General features: G+C 43.4%; 1 protein-coding gene across 1 annotated transcript in view; it reads right to left on the reverse strand.

Moving 5' to 3' along the window:
• SNX10 (sorting nexin 10) overlaps positions 1-16,364 on the reverse strand; it is a 72,748-nt gene that overhangs the window by 11,230 nt on the left and 45,154 nt on the right. The window contains exons 3-5 of the mRNA XM_006265355.4: positions 4,931-5,017; positions 2,494-2,594; positions 1,294-1,392 (exon numbers count right to left, since the gene is read on the reverse strand). Of these exons, the coding sequence (XP_006265417.1) occupies positions 1,294-1,392; positions 2,494-2,594; positions 4,931-5,017 (287 nt within the window). The remainder of the gene's footprint in view (positions 1-1,293; positions 1,393-2,493; positions 2,595-4,930; positions 5,018-16,364) is intronic.

Raw genomic sequence — 16,364 nt, forward strand, 5'->3', positions numbered from 1 at the left:
AAACCATGTTAGGTAGAAAGTAGGGCAGGGTAGTACCTTATGGCTCCTATAAATGTTCAGGGAGCCTCCTCTTATGTGCTGGAAATCTAGCATGTCAGAGCAGACCCGATTAACTGAGTCTGCTGGAGCACAGAAACTGATGAGCTCCGGCAGCCTTCCGTGCGTCACATGCATCAGCATCCCTGTGCTGAAAAAATGGCAGCGTGTTTGAAATAAAACACGTTCAATAAGCTTTAGTTCAAAGCACCCCGCCACCATTTTTTCTGTGTGAAGACACATGGGGATGCTGATACACACAACGCGCAGTTGCTTTTAATTATTACAACTTACTAATTAAAGCACCCGGCACCATGTCCCAGAGCATGTAAAAAAATGCCCTTACAGTCTAAGTACTGAATTAATGTCCTGTTCACATTTTAATTCAGGTTACAGCCTAGCTCAGACAACCACTTAAAAAAAATCTTTGGGCTCATTCGCACTAACCTTTTATACAGTGTTTTCAAGCTCAAGGTCCCATACAAGGGACAGGCCCCAACTCCTTACAGGCCATGTCTGCACTGGGGTAATTTACACAAGAAAGTTGGTATCAGTGGTAGTACTACTTCAGGTAAAATTGTATTGGTACAAGTGGAAGATTTGATACAGGCAAAGCTGTAAGCACTGACTATAAGTTTAGTAATGACTACTGAAAGAAAGCTAACTGGCATAGCAGTAAAAATTATTTCAGCTGTTAGAAACAGCTTCATTTACATTACATTAGGAGATCCATACACTATGTGGAAGATAGAATTAGTGAAAAACATGTCTAATAAGATTCCTCATTGCTGAGCTTCCCTAACCCCCAGCACTTAACTGTTTGTGAGAAAAGTGTTAATTGCTAGATTCCCCACCAACATAAAGAGAGCAGCAGGGGGCCTATTACTTTGTTTCTTTGTTGCTGGTCAATAAAAGGTACAAACAGTTTTCACCATAGTTGGATTTTAAACCCCAATAAAGCCATGAAATAATTTAGATACTTCAATACTTACAACAATACTTACAGCAAAACTCACTGTTGTATCACAGTTAACATCAAAACAGTGATATACACACAAAGCTTAAACAGAAATTCTCTTGCAACATGCAAGCAAATGAAAACGTGTTCATGAGAAGGGTAAATCTAAAAGTGCATTTCATAAGGCAAGCCACAAGATGGCTCTCATGTACAAGAGATGAGCTGTGCTAAAAAAAAAGCAAAAGAATGACATCATTGAACAGTACAAAATCAACACTTCTAAAAGATACTGTACTTACTTCTCAAGAAATTCTTGAAGGCCCTGCCGACGATGATCTACATGCTGAGGGTTATTCATATTAAAAAAGGGTGTTTTAGATGGAAGTTCAGGTAATTGTCTTTAAAAAAAAAAGTAATAATAATTCAAATTAAAAGTGGCTTAGAAAGATTGCTTAAGTAAATGACAGCATTGCCAACCCCAAGCATTCAAAAGCTGTGTCAGGTCCCAACAAAGCAAGAGATTGGCTTACAAATTAGAATTTTCTTTAAAAGCAAATTGTTGTTTTTGTGTTTGTTTAGTTTTAAAACTTTCAGGGTCCAAGTTTTGAGCTTTGCTCAGCAACCATGAAGGCTAAAATTTTACTTTTTTAAAAGAATGACTGCTAAAATGTTTATGTAATTCCCTGGCTTCCCGAACTGGGGATCTGAGAAAATACACCAAAGATTAGGATAAAATCTTGAAAGTTGGCAAAACTGAAATAATCTAATTTTAGGAACATCATTTTAATGATATGCACCCCCTCTCCTTGTATTTGGACACAGTCAAACCAAAGCCAGTCCCTAACTAAATAGAGGGGAGGAAAAAAAGCTGAAAATATCATGGCTTTGTATACTATAGTATAGCATAGATATACCAAACCTAACTTTAAACTAGCTTGGATGCCAGCAATAGTCTAGCCATGGCTGGATGGATCTGAGCTGTGTCTTTCATTTCAGCCTTTGGTCCCATTCATCTATATGGTTGGCTTCTTAGATCTTCCTTCCATGTTTGTTTCCACAATTTGCACCTTCTGTTCTTACTCCAGCTCATTCATGGTTTTTTGGGTTTTTTTTAACTGAGTCTGGGCTGCAAAATTTGCCTCAGTAGTTCATTAAATATTTCAATAGTCAGCTTAACCTGAACTCTGGGCTATTGTGGTTACACTACTAGCAGTATCTAAATTAGCTAGTGACTTCAGCACAGCCCCAAACTTCGTGCATAACACTTCATAATTTTGGGATGTGTTAGGCCTCATCTGTTAAACATTTAATTTTAGACCATGCAAAGCACTCATATATGTATACGGTAGAGAATGAACTTGTGCAGGGAAAGGGACTACAGAATATAGTCTAACTAGCCTTATTTAACTTAGTTTTTATGATTCTCTAAAAGCAGAGTTAAAGAACAGACAAGAAACCTGTATTTAGTGGCAAAAGACAATAAGAAAAAGGTTACTCACATTAACACAGCATTACTCTGAAGCCTCTGTCGCAGCCATACAAATTCTCGAAAGCGTCGTCTAACACATGATGTTTTCCTTGTAAAACACATGCTATTTGTCTATTGGGAAAAGAGACTCAGTTTACTTTGCAAGTCATTTAAACTGAAAAAAACAGCACAGGTTTGATATTGGAGGAAAAATAATTCTATTCCTGAAAACTAAGGGACAAATGTCAATACAGTTTCATAGAAGAGCAATGCAAATGGCTGTATCTACACCAGGCCAGTACAAGATCTTTACATTTCAGGGAACAAATTTCCCGTAATTTTGTTACGAAAGCAAGGGGTGACCAACGTTCAAGTCTCAGTTACAGCATACTGAAGTTTATCAGAAAAAAATTCCAACAGGAAACTGATTTTTGTAGGGAAAAAAAAAAAAAATATATATATATATATATATATTTTACCAGCTCTAGCTATTATCTTCAAAACATTTATCCTAGATGTGCTTCTTCCAAACATATCTTCACTTAAATTGCAGGGACTAGTATGAGTGCTTATTGCTGTTAGAGCTGATCAGAAATTTCCAGCAGAGAGATGTTTTTTTCTCCTCAGAAGATGCCAATTCATTCAAAGCAACATTTTCCCATTTTGCCTGTTTTCCTATCAATTTGCCCACCTGGCTTCTCAGCAGCCCAGCAAGGTCAGTGGATCTAGCACAGCCCACACCATGCAGACTGCCTCTGGACAGCTGACTCCTCAGATCCCCTATTCTTGGGCAGCTGCTCCCCAGGCTGCCAGAATGTAGCCTGCTCTGCAGCAGGAAACCAGGAACCTGGATATCCCCAAACCAGGGAGCTCTGGCCAACTGACTCCCACAGATATCCAGTTCTCATCAACATGGAGCTAGTTACTCTAAGAACTGGACAGCCTTGAGAGTCAGAAGCCTTGCAGACTTGGGATCCCTGGACATGAGGTATTCCTAACAATTAACAATTCTTGTCAGATCCACTGCTCCCCATGACTGAATACCAATGGTGAAATTAATTCATATCACCATCAGTCAGCAGATGCTGAGGTGCCAAGGGACACATTTTCTCTTCAGAAACACAAATACATGAAACACCAACACAGCTACAAATTACAAATATACACAATTTCCATTTCCCACACCACTTAAAAAGAATAGGCTATGTTTTAAATCAGAACTAAGCCAAATTAAAAAATGTCAAGTCTTCTGGAAAGAGGAAATTTCAAGTTTCAACCACTTCTCATTCTTTTCTGGGGAGTAGGGGTGTATTTAGTAGCTATGTTGGTCTGAGACAAAAAGAAATGCAAAACTCTAGACCTCTTGGTTTAGAGATGATACCTTTTATCAGACCAACTAAGACATTGCAAAAAATATATCTTTCTTTGCAAGGATGCATTTGCATGAAAGCTTGCAAAGAAAGATATATTTTTTGCAATGTCTTAGTTGGTCTCATAAAAGGTATCATCTCTGAACCAAGAGGTCTAGAGTATTGCACTTCTTTCTGGGGAATAAGCATTTGTCAGGCTGGATGCTTTGTTACCAGGCATTTGAATATTTGTTCTCATCATGGAGAATAAATTACCCCCCACCCACAGAAAGCATGAACATTTAGTCTTGTGCCAGTCATGTCAGCACTGTGCTTTCAAACTTTCACCTAAGTATTTGATTATATTTGCAAAATGCCATTCAAACAGCAAATAAAATCCTCCATCTCAATTAGTTTATATACATTATTATAGTCTCTGTAACATTTCACCCAAAAAAGTATTGCCATTGAATACAAATCAACAAAAAAATAATTAAATATGTGGCACAATTAGGCTGTAATAGTGTAATTCCAAATGTATTCTTATTCAGATGTGGTACATGAAAATTATAAAGCTTTAAAACAATCACTTGACCTATCAAGGTAGCACTGAACTAGGCACAATATAAATATCAAGACACACTGAAAATATATACTATCACAGCAGCCACATACGGTAACTTGGTAAACAGAATGTCAAGAATCTTATTTAAGAAGCAAATAATGGGTGGTTAGTTGAAAAGAAAGCTGCATAAACAGGAACTCATGATGCCCAATGTTTTTTTCTTATTATAGTAAGACCCCGAGCATACCATGTCTGCCACATGAGTTCTCTGTTTAAGAGTTAGAAAAATAAAGGATATTGGTTGCTGAGCACACAAATGTGAGCCAACATGACATGCCTGTACGCCCACCTCCATCCCTGATTGAGTAACTTGGCCAAAGTCAAGCAGCAAATCTGTTCTTTTGTTTACCCATCTATGAAAGAAGAATAATACCTTTGTACCTCCCAGAAGTGTGGTGTTCCAAGGCTCATTTCAATAATATTTGCTAAATGTTAATAGTCATTATAGAGGGTGCTGCAGAAACACAAAGTATTTTCACTCTATTAATACTTACATGAATGAATATCTCATAGTTTATATATGAATGCCAGGAGTCTTCCTTCTGTATTCTTGGGTCTCGTACCAAGACAGTAACAAATTCCTGTAAGCGCATAATAATCAAGCAATTAATTTTAGAGAAAGAACAGAGCTTGAAAGATTCTTCAATTATTCTGCTTCTTTACAAATGACAGCATTCAAAGTAAAAGCTGAACTGCTAGTTTATCGAATGTTGCAATTCTTTTAAAGGAGAAGCAGAAAGCAGTGAATCATCTCAGCTCCACCACATGTCCAGGAAACTCTTTACCAAACAGTTAGCAGCTATATGTGGAAATTTTCAAATGAGATAATACTGTAAATTTGCAAATACTTTTTTCAATGGGCATTTGGTGAATTCAATGATCAGAAGCTGATTCTCTGACTCAACATCAGAGATTTAAAATAAAATTATGCAGTTATTTTTCAAGCGTCAATAAATTTCATGAAATAAAAGGAGGCTTTGCAAAACCACTGTAGTATGGAATACCTACATACAATATTTTATTAGTGGGTGCTGTATCTGTATTTCCTTCCACACTCTTCGTGCAGTTTTTCTTTAAAGTGAATACTTCAGGAATAATGATCATAATAAACGCTCTAAATGGAGGCAAGGGTTGTCTCTTTTCTATGGACAAACTGGTAATGTAATTACCAGGGATCCTGATTTTCTCTTTTTAAAAATCACGAATTCTCTGATAAAATTGCAAATTACCTGATTAAAAACCCCCAAATCCACATTTTTTCCACGATTAAAATGAAATGCTGTTTTTACACACACACACACACACACACACACACACACACACACACACACAGTTGAACACAATGTTTTATTGATAAATTTACAAATTTTAAAGCAATTTGGAAGCTTACCAGTGCCTCAATCACTATAATAAATACATTCTAAATATCTATAAATGTTGGTGTTTCATTTTGGGCATTTCATCCTGGAAATTCAAAGCTCCCCGTCCCCTTCGCTTACCAGAATGTGGGTCCAGCTCCGGCTGTCCCTCCCACTGTCTTTATAGCGCTGCCCCTGCCCCTCACTCCTGACCCACAGGCCCCCCCAACCCCGCCAGTGTCCCTCACTCTTTACCCAAAGCCCTTTGCCTTCCCCCCGCTCCCAGTCCTGCTGGAGGGGGCCAGGGACCCAGGTCTGCAGCCCCTTGCCCCTCCCAGCAGCGCCCAAGCCTCAGATGTTGCCAGTGGGAAGCAGCAGCTGCTGTGGCCAGAGTGGAGCATGGAGCTTAGCTCCCCATGCCCCACAGGTGGCACGACTGGAATGGAGCCTATGGCGGGGGCGCGGATTCATAGATGCTAGGGTCGGAAGGGACCTAAATAGATCATCGAGTCCAACCCCCTGCATAGGCAGGAAAGAGTGCTGGGTTCAGATGACCTCAGCTAGATGCTTATCTAACCTCCTCTTGAAGACCCCCAGGGTAGGGGAGAGCACCACCTCCCTTGGGAGCCTGTTCCAGACCTTGGCCACTCTAACTGTGAAGAAGTTCTTCCTAATGTCCAATCTAAATCTGCTCTCTGCTAGCTTGTGGCCATTATTTCTTGTAACCCCCGGGGGCGCCTTGGTGAATAAAACCTCACCAATTCCCTTCTGTGCCCCCGTGATGAACTTATAGGCAGCCACAAGGTCGCCTCTCAACCTTCTCTTGCGGAGGCTGAAGAGGTCCAGGTGCCCCAGTCTCTCCTCATGCCCTTAACCATATGAGTGGTTGAGGGATGTGGATAACACTCTCCAGGTTATCCACATCCCTCCTGAAGCGTGGTGCCCAAAACTGCATGCAGTATTCCAACTGCGGTCTGACCAGCGCCCGATAGAGGGGAAGTATCACCTCCTTGGATCTGTTCGTCATGCATCTGCTGATGCACGACAAAGTGCCATTAGCTTTTCTGATGACTTCGTCACACTGCCGACTCATGTTCATCTTGGAGTCCACTAGGACTCCAAGATCTCTTTCCGCTTCCGTGCCACCAAGCAGGTCATTTCCTAGGCAGTAGGTATGCTGGACATTTTTCCTCCCTAGGTGCAGCACTTTGCATTTCTCCTTGTTGAATTGCATTCTGTTGTTTTCTGCCCATATGTCCAACCTGTCCAGGTCTGCTTGTAGTTGTTCCCTGCCCTCCAGTGTGTCCACTTCTCCCCACAGTTTTGTATCATCCGCAAACTTGGACAGAGTACACTTCACTCCCCCATCCAAGTTGCTGATGAAGATATTGAAGAGTATCGGTCCAAGGACCGAGCCCTGCGGGACCCCACTGCCCACACCCTTCCAGGTCGATACCAACCCATCCACTACTACTCTCTGGGTGCGACCCTCTAGCCAATTCGCCACCCACCAGACTGTGTAGTCATCCAAGTCACAGCCTCTTAACTTGTTTACCAGTATGGTGTGGGATACCGTATCAAAGGCCTTCCTGAAGTCTAAGTATACGACATGCGGGCTGGCAGTTGTGCATTCAGGGCTCCCTCCCTGCCCTGCTGCCCTCCACCCAGGGCCTCCGCAGCCCAGTAGGCAGGACCTGGTGTGGCAGGCCAGAGTGGGGTGGGGAGGCTCAGTGCCGCCACTGGGAGCCCCACACTGCCATGATGAGGTACCCCCCTACCCACCCATTAGCAGTGGGGGCACAACTCCACACCACCATACCTGCTGCTTGAAAACAGAAAATCTGCGTTTTTCTCTTAAAAATGAAAAATCCACATTTTACTGCATTTTTCCATGGCAAATGAAAAACCCAGATCCCTGCTAATAACCCAGTCCAGAATAAGGTTCTTCATGTTTTAGACTGGGCAAGGCGCTACGTGATATACTGCAGAGAATGAGAGAAGAAGCTTGCATGAGTAGTGGCTGCTGAATATGGTCTAATAAGTGCTCCAGAGAAATAAAATAAAATAAAATAGATTTTGCTTTGGGGAGTCACTGTCTCCCTCTCAATCTCTGCTGTTCTGTGAAAGAAGGAAGTTGTACCAGGTCATTCTCTACCTGTTAACAGCCTTAGTTTCCTGAGCCCCCAAAACTGGACACCCTGGAAAGCAGCAGTGTCAAAGGTCTCTTGCTCTTCTTCACCTATCTACACGAGGGGAATGTAGCAGCTCTGTTGGAAATGCATTGGTCCAAAGGAGAAAAGAGCTTCCATATGTTCCCTTCCTTTCTCCAGCTCATTTGTGCTGGCACACTGAACAGATCCTATCTGCGCCTAGTACAATGGGGTTTTAATCAAGACTGAGGCCTTTAAACACTACTATTGAATAAATTTATATGGCTAATAATTCAGACTGTCAGGAGATGAAAAAGTGGAAACAGGGTGAGATCACTAAAGATGAATATACCTCCTCTGCTCGTGCTTGTAGGGAGGCAGTTAGGCGGGCCAAAGCTACCATGGAACTGAGGATGGCAACCCAAGTAAAGGACAACAAGAAATTGTTTTTTAGATATATAGGGAGTAAAAGGAAGGCCCAGGGAGGAATAGGACCCCTGCTAAATGGGCAGAAGCAATTGGTGACAGATAGGGGGGACAAGGCTGAACTCCTCAACGAGTTCTTTGCCTCAGTGTTCCTAAGCGAGGGGCACGACAAGTCTCTCACTGGGGTTGTAGAGAGGCAGCAGCAAGGCGCCAGACTTCCACGCGTAGATCCTGAGGTGGTGCAGAGTCACTTGGAAGAACTGAATGCCTTTAAGTCGGCAGGCCCGGATGGGCTCCATCCGAGGGTGCTGAAGGCACTGGCCGACGTCATTGCAGAGCCACTGGCGGGAATATTCGAATGCTCGTGGCGCACGGGCCAAGTCCCGGAGGACTGGAAAAGGGCTAACGTGGTCCCCATTTTCAAAAAGGGGAGGAAGGAGGACCCGGGCAACTATAGGCGGGTCAGTCTCACCTCCATCCTTGGTAAAGTATTTGAAAAAATTATCAAGGCTCACATTTGTGAGAGCCCGGCAGGGCAAATTATGCTGAGGGGAAACCAGCACGGGTTTGTGGCGGGCAGATCGTGCCTGACCAACCTAGTCTCTTTCTATGACCAGGTTACGAAACGCCTGGACACAGGAGGAGGGGTGGATGTCGTATACTTGGACTTCAGGAAGGCCTTCGATACGGTATCCCACCCCATACTGGTGAACAAATTAAGAGGCTGTGATGTGGATGACTGCACAGTCCGGTGGGTGGCGAATTGGCTAGAGGGTCGCACCCAAAGAGTCGTGGTAGATGGGTTGGTCTCGACCTGGAAGGGTGTGGGCAGTGGGGTCCCGCAGGGTTCGGTCCTTGGACCGATACTCTTTAATGTCTTCATCAGCGACTTGGATGTGGGAGTGAAATGTACTCTGTCCAAGTTTGCAGATGACACAAAGCTATGGGGAGAAGTGGACATGCTGGAGGGCAGGGAACAGCTGCAGGCAGACCTGGATAGGCTGGACAAGTGGGCAGAAAACAACAGGATGCAGTTCAACAAGGAGAAATGCAAAGTGCTGCACCTAGGGAGGAAAAATGTCCAGCACACCTACAGCCTAGGGAATGACCTGCTGGGTGGCACAGAGGTGGAAAGGGATCTTGGAGTCCTAGTGGACTCCAAGTTGAACATGAGCCGGCAGTGTGACAAAGCCATCAGAAAAGCCAATAGCACTTTATCGTGCATCAGCAGATGCATGACAAATAGGTCCAGGGAGGTGATACTTCCCCTCTATAGGGCGTTGGTCAGACCGCAGTTGGAGTACTGCGTGCAATTCTGGGCGCCACACTTCAAGAAGGATGCGAATAACCTGGAGAGGGTACAGCGAAGGGCAACTCGTATGGTCAAGGGCCTGCAGACCAAGCCCTACGAGGAGAGACTAGAGAAACTGGACCTTCTCAGCCTCCGCAAGAGAAGGTTGAGAGGCGACCTTGTGGCTGCCTATAAGTTCATCACGGGGGCACAGAAGGGAATTGGTGAGGATTTATTCACCAAGGCGCCCCCGGGGGTTACAAGAAACAATGGCCACAAGCTAGCAGAGAGCAGATTTAGACTGGACATTAGGAAGAACTTCTTCACAGTTCGAGTGGCCAAGGTCTGGAACGGGCTCCCAAGGGAGGTGGTGCTCTCCCCTACCCTGGGGGTCTTCAAGAGGAGGTTAGACGAGTATCTAGCTGGGGTCATCTAGACCCAGCACTCTTTCCTGCTTATGCAGGGGGTCGGACTTGATGATCTATTGAGGTCCCTTCCGACCCTAACATCTATGAATCTATGAGATAATTAGCCAAGTTAGGCTGAAGACAGGGTGGAGATGCAGTTCATAGTCTAACTGAATCAGAGCTGCCTAGCACCTGATGAAGTGAACTTGGGCTCATGAAAGGTTATGCATCGCAGATATAGTCAGTATATAAAGGTGCATCTCTACCTTACCTCCTGTCAGACCGGAGGAATACAGCTATATGTTAACATTTCCCCTATCATCTCTGGGAAATCCTATGTCATGCTGAGGAACCTGATACATCTGAGAACATTCAAGTAGAAATAGTTTCTTTAAAATAGAAATATTGGAAACACCCCTGAGAGTGAAGCCCAGTACTTGCACAGTAACTCAATAATCTGTTCAAGTTCAACTATTGGAGGACACCTGCTTAGTCAAATCATTCCATTATGGCTAGGTACTAGGGGTGGGCGAAGTGGGCCCTATTCAATTCGGATTCGATTAGTTGATTCAGATCACTGTCCCTAATTCGATTTGGCCAAATCTGAAGATTCAATGCCAATTCAGAGAATCAGTGATTAAGCCATAGACACAGCTTTAAATGTTTTTTCTACATACCTTAAGGTGCCAGGCATGGCTCGTGAACGCTGCAATGCTGGGGTGGATGGAGCATCCCACAGGAACGTGGGGGCCCCCCTGCATGCTCGGTGGTGAACCCGGAAGTGGACCACAAGTACTTTTGGTCCACTTCTGGGTCCACAGGGGAGCGTGCTAGGGGCCGCCCTTTACCTTCTGGCTCAGCGACTGGCTGCAGGAGGACCCTGGGTGCCCCCTCAGACCCAGGAGGCACCAGAGCTGGGGGACGCCGGGGGGCTCCCCTGCGCGCTCTCTGGCGGACCTGGAAGCGGACTGGAAGTGCTTCTGGTCTACTTCCGGGTCTGCTGCCAAGCGCGCTAGGACCCCCCGCGCTCCTGTGGCATGCTCCATGCGTCCCAGCATCACAGCATTCACCAGCTGTGCTGCTACCTAGAGGTATGTAAAAAAAAAAAATTTAAAGCTGTGTCTATGTCCAAACCGCTGACTCTTTCCAAATCTCTCCGAATCAATTCAGAGGGTTCCAATTTGATTTGGAGAGATTAAAGGGTCCTCTGATTCGATTCAGATGCAGAGATTCAGTCACATCTCTACCACATCGAATCAGGGACTGAAGCTTAGCAGAGACCTACTAGGTACAGACATTCAAAAAGCCCAGGGCGGAATCGATCTAAGTTACATGGTTTTCTGTAAGCTGCATACTTTAGATTAGTAGTGAACAGAACACAAATTCACCCTTTGGTGGCAGGGGTCAAATCTTAGCCTGGGTTCTGCCATTTTTAAACCAGTCTGTGTATGCCAAGTCTCTGATCTGTTACGGGTATAGACCGATTTCTGATCACTTATGCTGGTAAAAGTGTAATGTGTGTACCTTGCCCAAAGGACAGCATCAGACCAGAAGACAATCTTGGCAGGGTACATAAAATACATTAGGGCTTGTGTACACAAAGATTAGGCAATTGCTTAATTAAGTCTGTGCAGTTCTCCCTGTGCGTGTGCGCACAAGCTTACTGATGTAAGCTACTGTACCACAACAGACTGAACTGCAATAAACCCAGACCGGTATCACTGCATCCACACTAATTTATTAAAACAGATACAAAGACTGTGTTAGGTTGAAAACTTGGTCATGGCCAGTGCACTCCAGAGAAGCAGATAAATACTTCAGAAATGCTTTGAGATAAATCACTGAGAGCCATACTTGTTTTCCTTGAGACCAAAGGAAGATTACATGGGCAACTCTGGGAGTAGAGGCAGAGTCACTGACCAATTACATTATTTTAGAACAGTGGTGGTCAACTCATCTAGCCCTGTGGGCCAGATCTGTGGTGTGGGGCCAGTCTGCTGGCCAGATCTGGAGACTGCAGCTGCATCACCTGGCCCACCAAGCATTTGGCCACAAAGGCTGCCTGTGGGCCAGATAGCATGGCTACTCATCACAGATCTGGCCCATGGGGCTCCCCACAAATCCAGACACTTAGTAGTAAAATTAATTGGGGGGAGGGGGGTGTTAATTGCTGCAGCCAGGTGACATAGCTCCACAGGCCGGATATTGGTCACCCCTGTTTTAGAAAGATTCATTGTTAAAAAAAACAGCCACAGATTTAGACAAATTGCTGTTTGCATACAGAGGGGCCAGACAGTCAGCTGTCATAAATGGGATGAGTCCATTAACTATACCAGAGTTAGACCGATTTATTCTGCTGAGAATCTACTCTGGTGTTCTCAATAACTCAATGTTATTTGCAGAATAAATTATATTTTTCACAAACCAGAAGTATTGAAACAGAAAGCACTCAAGAATACTCCCTAAGCCCAAACCACAACTACCCAGAAGTATTGCTTGTATTTCCAATGAAAGTCCCTCCACACTCCAGTTCATGAACCCCTAACAGCAAACTTTTAAACAGTTAAACAAGAACACAAGCACAAAAGGCATTTTTGTATCAGCAGTGGCAGAGGAACATGTAGTCTGGATGTAATAATTTAATGTATGGAATAATTGTTTTCCTGGGGAATCTATTGCCTCTTTCAGCACCAGAGAAATACTTAGGGCCCAATCTTCCACTTCCATGCATCTTGTATAGCTTTTTACACCAGTGCATAGTGTTCAAAAAACATTACTATCTTGATTTTATAGTGATTTCCACTTACTTTCATAGGCATAGTTGGCTAAACACAGAGGCACCTCTTTTATCTTTGGGGACTGACCCTCAAATGGGATACGCTCACATAGTTCTACCATAGTCAATGGAGCTACAGTAATTGCTATTGGGTGAAGTGCTGGCTGACCTTTCATTTGTAGACTGGTTACCACTGAGGGGTAACCAGAGTTTTAGACTGAAAAGGTATATATAAAAAGATGTGGGCTTTCTCCCTCCAGAATGGATGTACTTGTTATGCTAAGCAAAGGATGTCAGAGGGAAGTTTTCCTCTTGTCAGTTTCCAGGTCTCTACTGTATTTTCATCCCCATTCTGACCCAGTTACACTTAACATAACTTGCTCTTCATCATTTTGCTCTTCTCCGGCTAGGTTTTCTGTTCTATAGTTTCTCTGTTTCTGTCTTCTCTTGTTTGAGGACTTCCTGTGATCTTTTATATATCTGCTTTCTGCTCTACCCTACAGCCACATAAGCTTTTACAACGCTCAATCCTCAAAGCTGTCTGCTTTCTTTCCCCAACCTCAAATGAATTGCTTCAGGTAGCTAAAAGAAAAGTAACTCCATCAGGACAACCCACAGCCCTTCCTTCCCATGGAAAGCTAATGTTCTCATAGTGAAAGTGTTGCAAGGCCTGTTCTGTAACCTGACCTTTGCCTTTATTCATATTAGATGCCCATCATACTCTCTTATACCTAAGGGTATGTCTGCACAAAAGAAGGCAGGGCCATGTACAGATGCTTGAGCAAGCTTCATACCAGAAGTAGCACAGCCACATTAGCATGGTGCTGAACTCAGAATAACGTTCTCATTCAAAGCTAGTACAAATGCCTCTATACTGCATTGTGTATGTAGATGGAGACATACTGAAACTGTGGTGAGACAGGAGGGAAGCAAAAGAAGTGTTGAGTAATTGGAAGAAGAAAAAATGTACAGCATTTCTCAAGCTCGGTTGAAGTTTCCCTTATTGCTGTTTTGGGTCAAGGAAATACTAAGCCACTACCACTTCTATTATTATCAAGTAAGTTCCCCTGCCCTAGCAACTAAGAGCCAGATCAAGATCAGTCTCACAGGCTCCTACATTTCAGGAATTCTGAAGTCTTAAGAAGAGGTGCCTGGAAGGTGATTCAAACAGACTGGGTTAGGAACCCAAGATACATATACAGTGAATGGAGAGTGCTTAGCAGCTTTCAGAAGGGGATTTAGAGCAAAGGGCTGATCAGCTAAAGAGAACCAAGAGGAAGCACTAACATGGGGTATTTGAACTCCTGCCTCTTCCTTGATGCTTAAGTACCTAACACAGGGCTGCACATTAGGCACTTCTATCTGGTTGACATCTAGGACATCTAGGCTTCCACTGAGGGTAGATGCCCAGAAGTGGCAGTAGTGGATGCTGCTGCTACCACTGGTGCCCACCTTTTGCATACCAGTTTCACGGGCAAAGCTATCACCCAGGAAGCAAGAGACCTGGGTTCTAGGACCTACTCAGTTATAGGGGGTCTCACATTGACATCTCCCAGGAGACTGTCCAAACTCCCACACTATGTAACATTCTGACTACAGGCATTCTCCATACTTCCTGCTGAAGCTGGGCCACTAAACAGAAAGAAATGCAAGAGTCATGGGCTCACAGAAGAAGAACAAGCAATAGTGAGCATGATTCCATTCCCCAATGATGAGGACACTCCCCTGGGAGGGTCAAGCCCTCATTTCTAATCAGGGTATCAAGGTTATTTCTCCTTTTTTAATCTAATAACCATTTAATGTAACATGCATAAAGCTCTCTGGCTCCACCACCTAACCTCTTCTTCCTGTCATGTCTTCCTAGTGACAATTGGCCATGTGTGCTAAGTCTTATACTATACTCCATGCTGTCAGTATGAGATAGGCACTCTTGGCATGCCTAACAGATCAGGTATGTCTGGGGACATAACCACTATGAATCTCTTTCCTGGATTGCAGTGCAGTTTAGGTAGGAGTTAATCACCTAATTGCAAGATCTGGGGCACTTCCTAGTTGCCTAGGAATGTTTTCAGCTCAGAATGTAAGTGCTGAATGAATTTAAGTGCCTAAAGAGTCTTGAGACTGACGAAGAGGAGTTAGTCCGGATTTTATTTATTTATTTATTTTTACCTAGAGGCCTACATTCTGTTTAAGTCTGCTAAATTCTGTTCAGGTGTCTAATTTATTGGTCTTAATATGGTCATAAATGCTTTGAATGTTGCCCTCTTTTAACTCCTAGGCTTTGTCTGTACTAGAAAGCTGCACCAGTTTAACTATGTTGCTATAGCTGAAGCAGTAAGTCCCACAGTGTAGATACAGATATGCCATAATAATGAGTCTTTGCCATTAGAGCTTATTCCCATATAATTGTGTCTGACAGCAGAACCTGGAACACTGGTATCTGGGTGGTGTGCAACTCGCCTAATTCACGGCAGATTTCCAAATTAGGGATAAAATGCTCAGTTGTTCGTTTTGGCTTTTTCTTCAAAGGCTGCTGGCTTCTCTGATCAGCCAGAAATCATCAAAAGTTCCTCACAGGTATTTGTTGTAGCTCTAACCCTCCTCCACTGCCTTACCTTCCCACCTAATTCACAAACCCTCAACTTCAGGGGTGACGGGTAAAGTATTTAATCCTGCAAAGTGACTGCATTCTACTGTACTAGGATTTGTACCAGCATAACTAACCAATCCTACACCGCCACAAAACCTGCATGTAACAGTTTAAATCTATCTGACAGAATCTCCATGTGGGTGACCCAGAGGCCATCTTGTGATTAGTAAATCATAGAGATCTCCAAAATAAAGGCTTCAAGTACTGCTGTTCACTTAAAAGAATATTTGCTATTGCTTAGGTAGTAATATCTGGAAACCCTACATCACAGAGCTTCCCCACAAGCTATGTACAAACATAACAAAGTATTGGTGTCAGGAGGTTCCATATTTATTTTCTTTCTGCAACTCAATAAAAAACCCCAGCTATATTAACAAGCAAAAATATTTTCCTCTTTCACAGCTAACATCCCAATTTAGCCTGGGATGGTCAATCTCAAGGTTTTCTGGCTCAAGCACCATTACCAGCAATACAAGTTCTACCAGTAGAACTTAGTTAAAAATTCTGTAGATGGTGACTGATGAATAGACGCTAGCTTACTCTCTCCTACCTGAAAAAGTTCTGCAGAACTAACTAATGTTTCAGGAAAAGCAAACAGAAATAGCCTGGAATATAAAGAGAAGTCATAGCTGCTTCATACACAGGCATAATAATTTTCCAGCTTTTGGAGAAGGCATAAGTAGCATGAAGAGATTTTTTTTAAACACGTATAATGGTAAAGTAGTAAATCTGCCAAAAAACAACTATTTTTAAAATGGGGAAAAAAATACTGCAAAGATTTGGGGGGGGGGGGGGGGGGAATAATCTCACAATGCTTAGCCATTCACTTCATTTAGTCAGTTGTGCCTGCATTCAAATCATTGTGTTCTG

This window comes from Alligator mississippiensis, chromosome 5 (genome assembly GCF_030867095.1).
Source record: "Alligator mississippiensis isolate rAllMis1 chromosome 5, rAllMis1, whole genome shotgun sequence".
Taxonomy (NCBI): domain Eukaryota; kingdom Metazoa; phylum Chordata; order Crocodylia; family Alligatoridae; genus Alligator; species Alligator mississippiensis.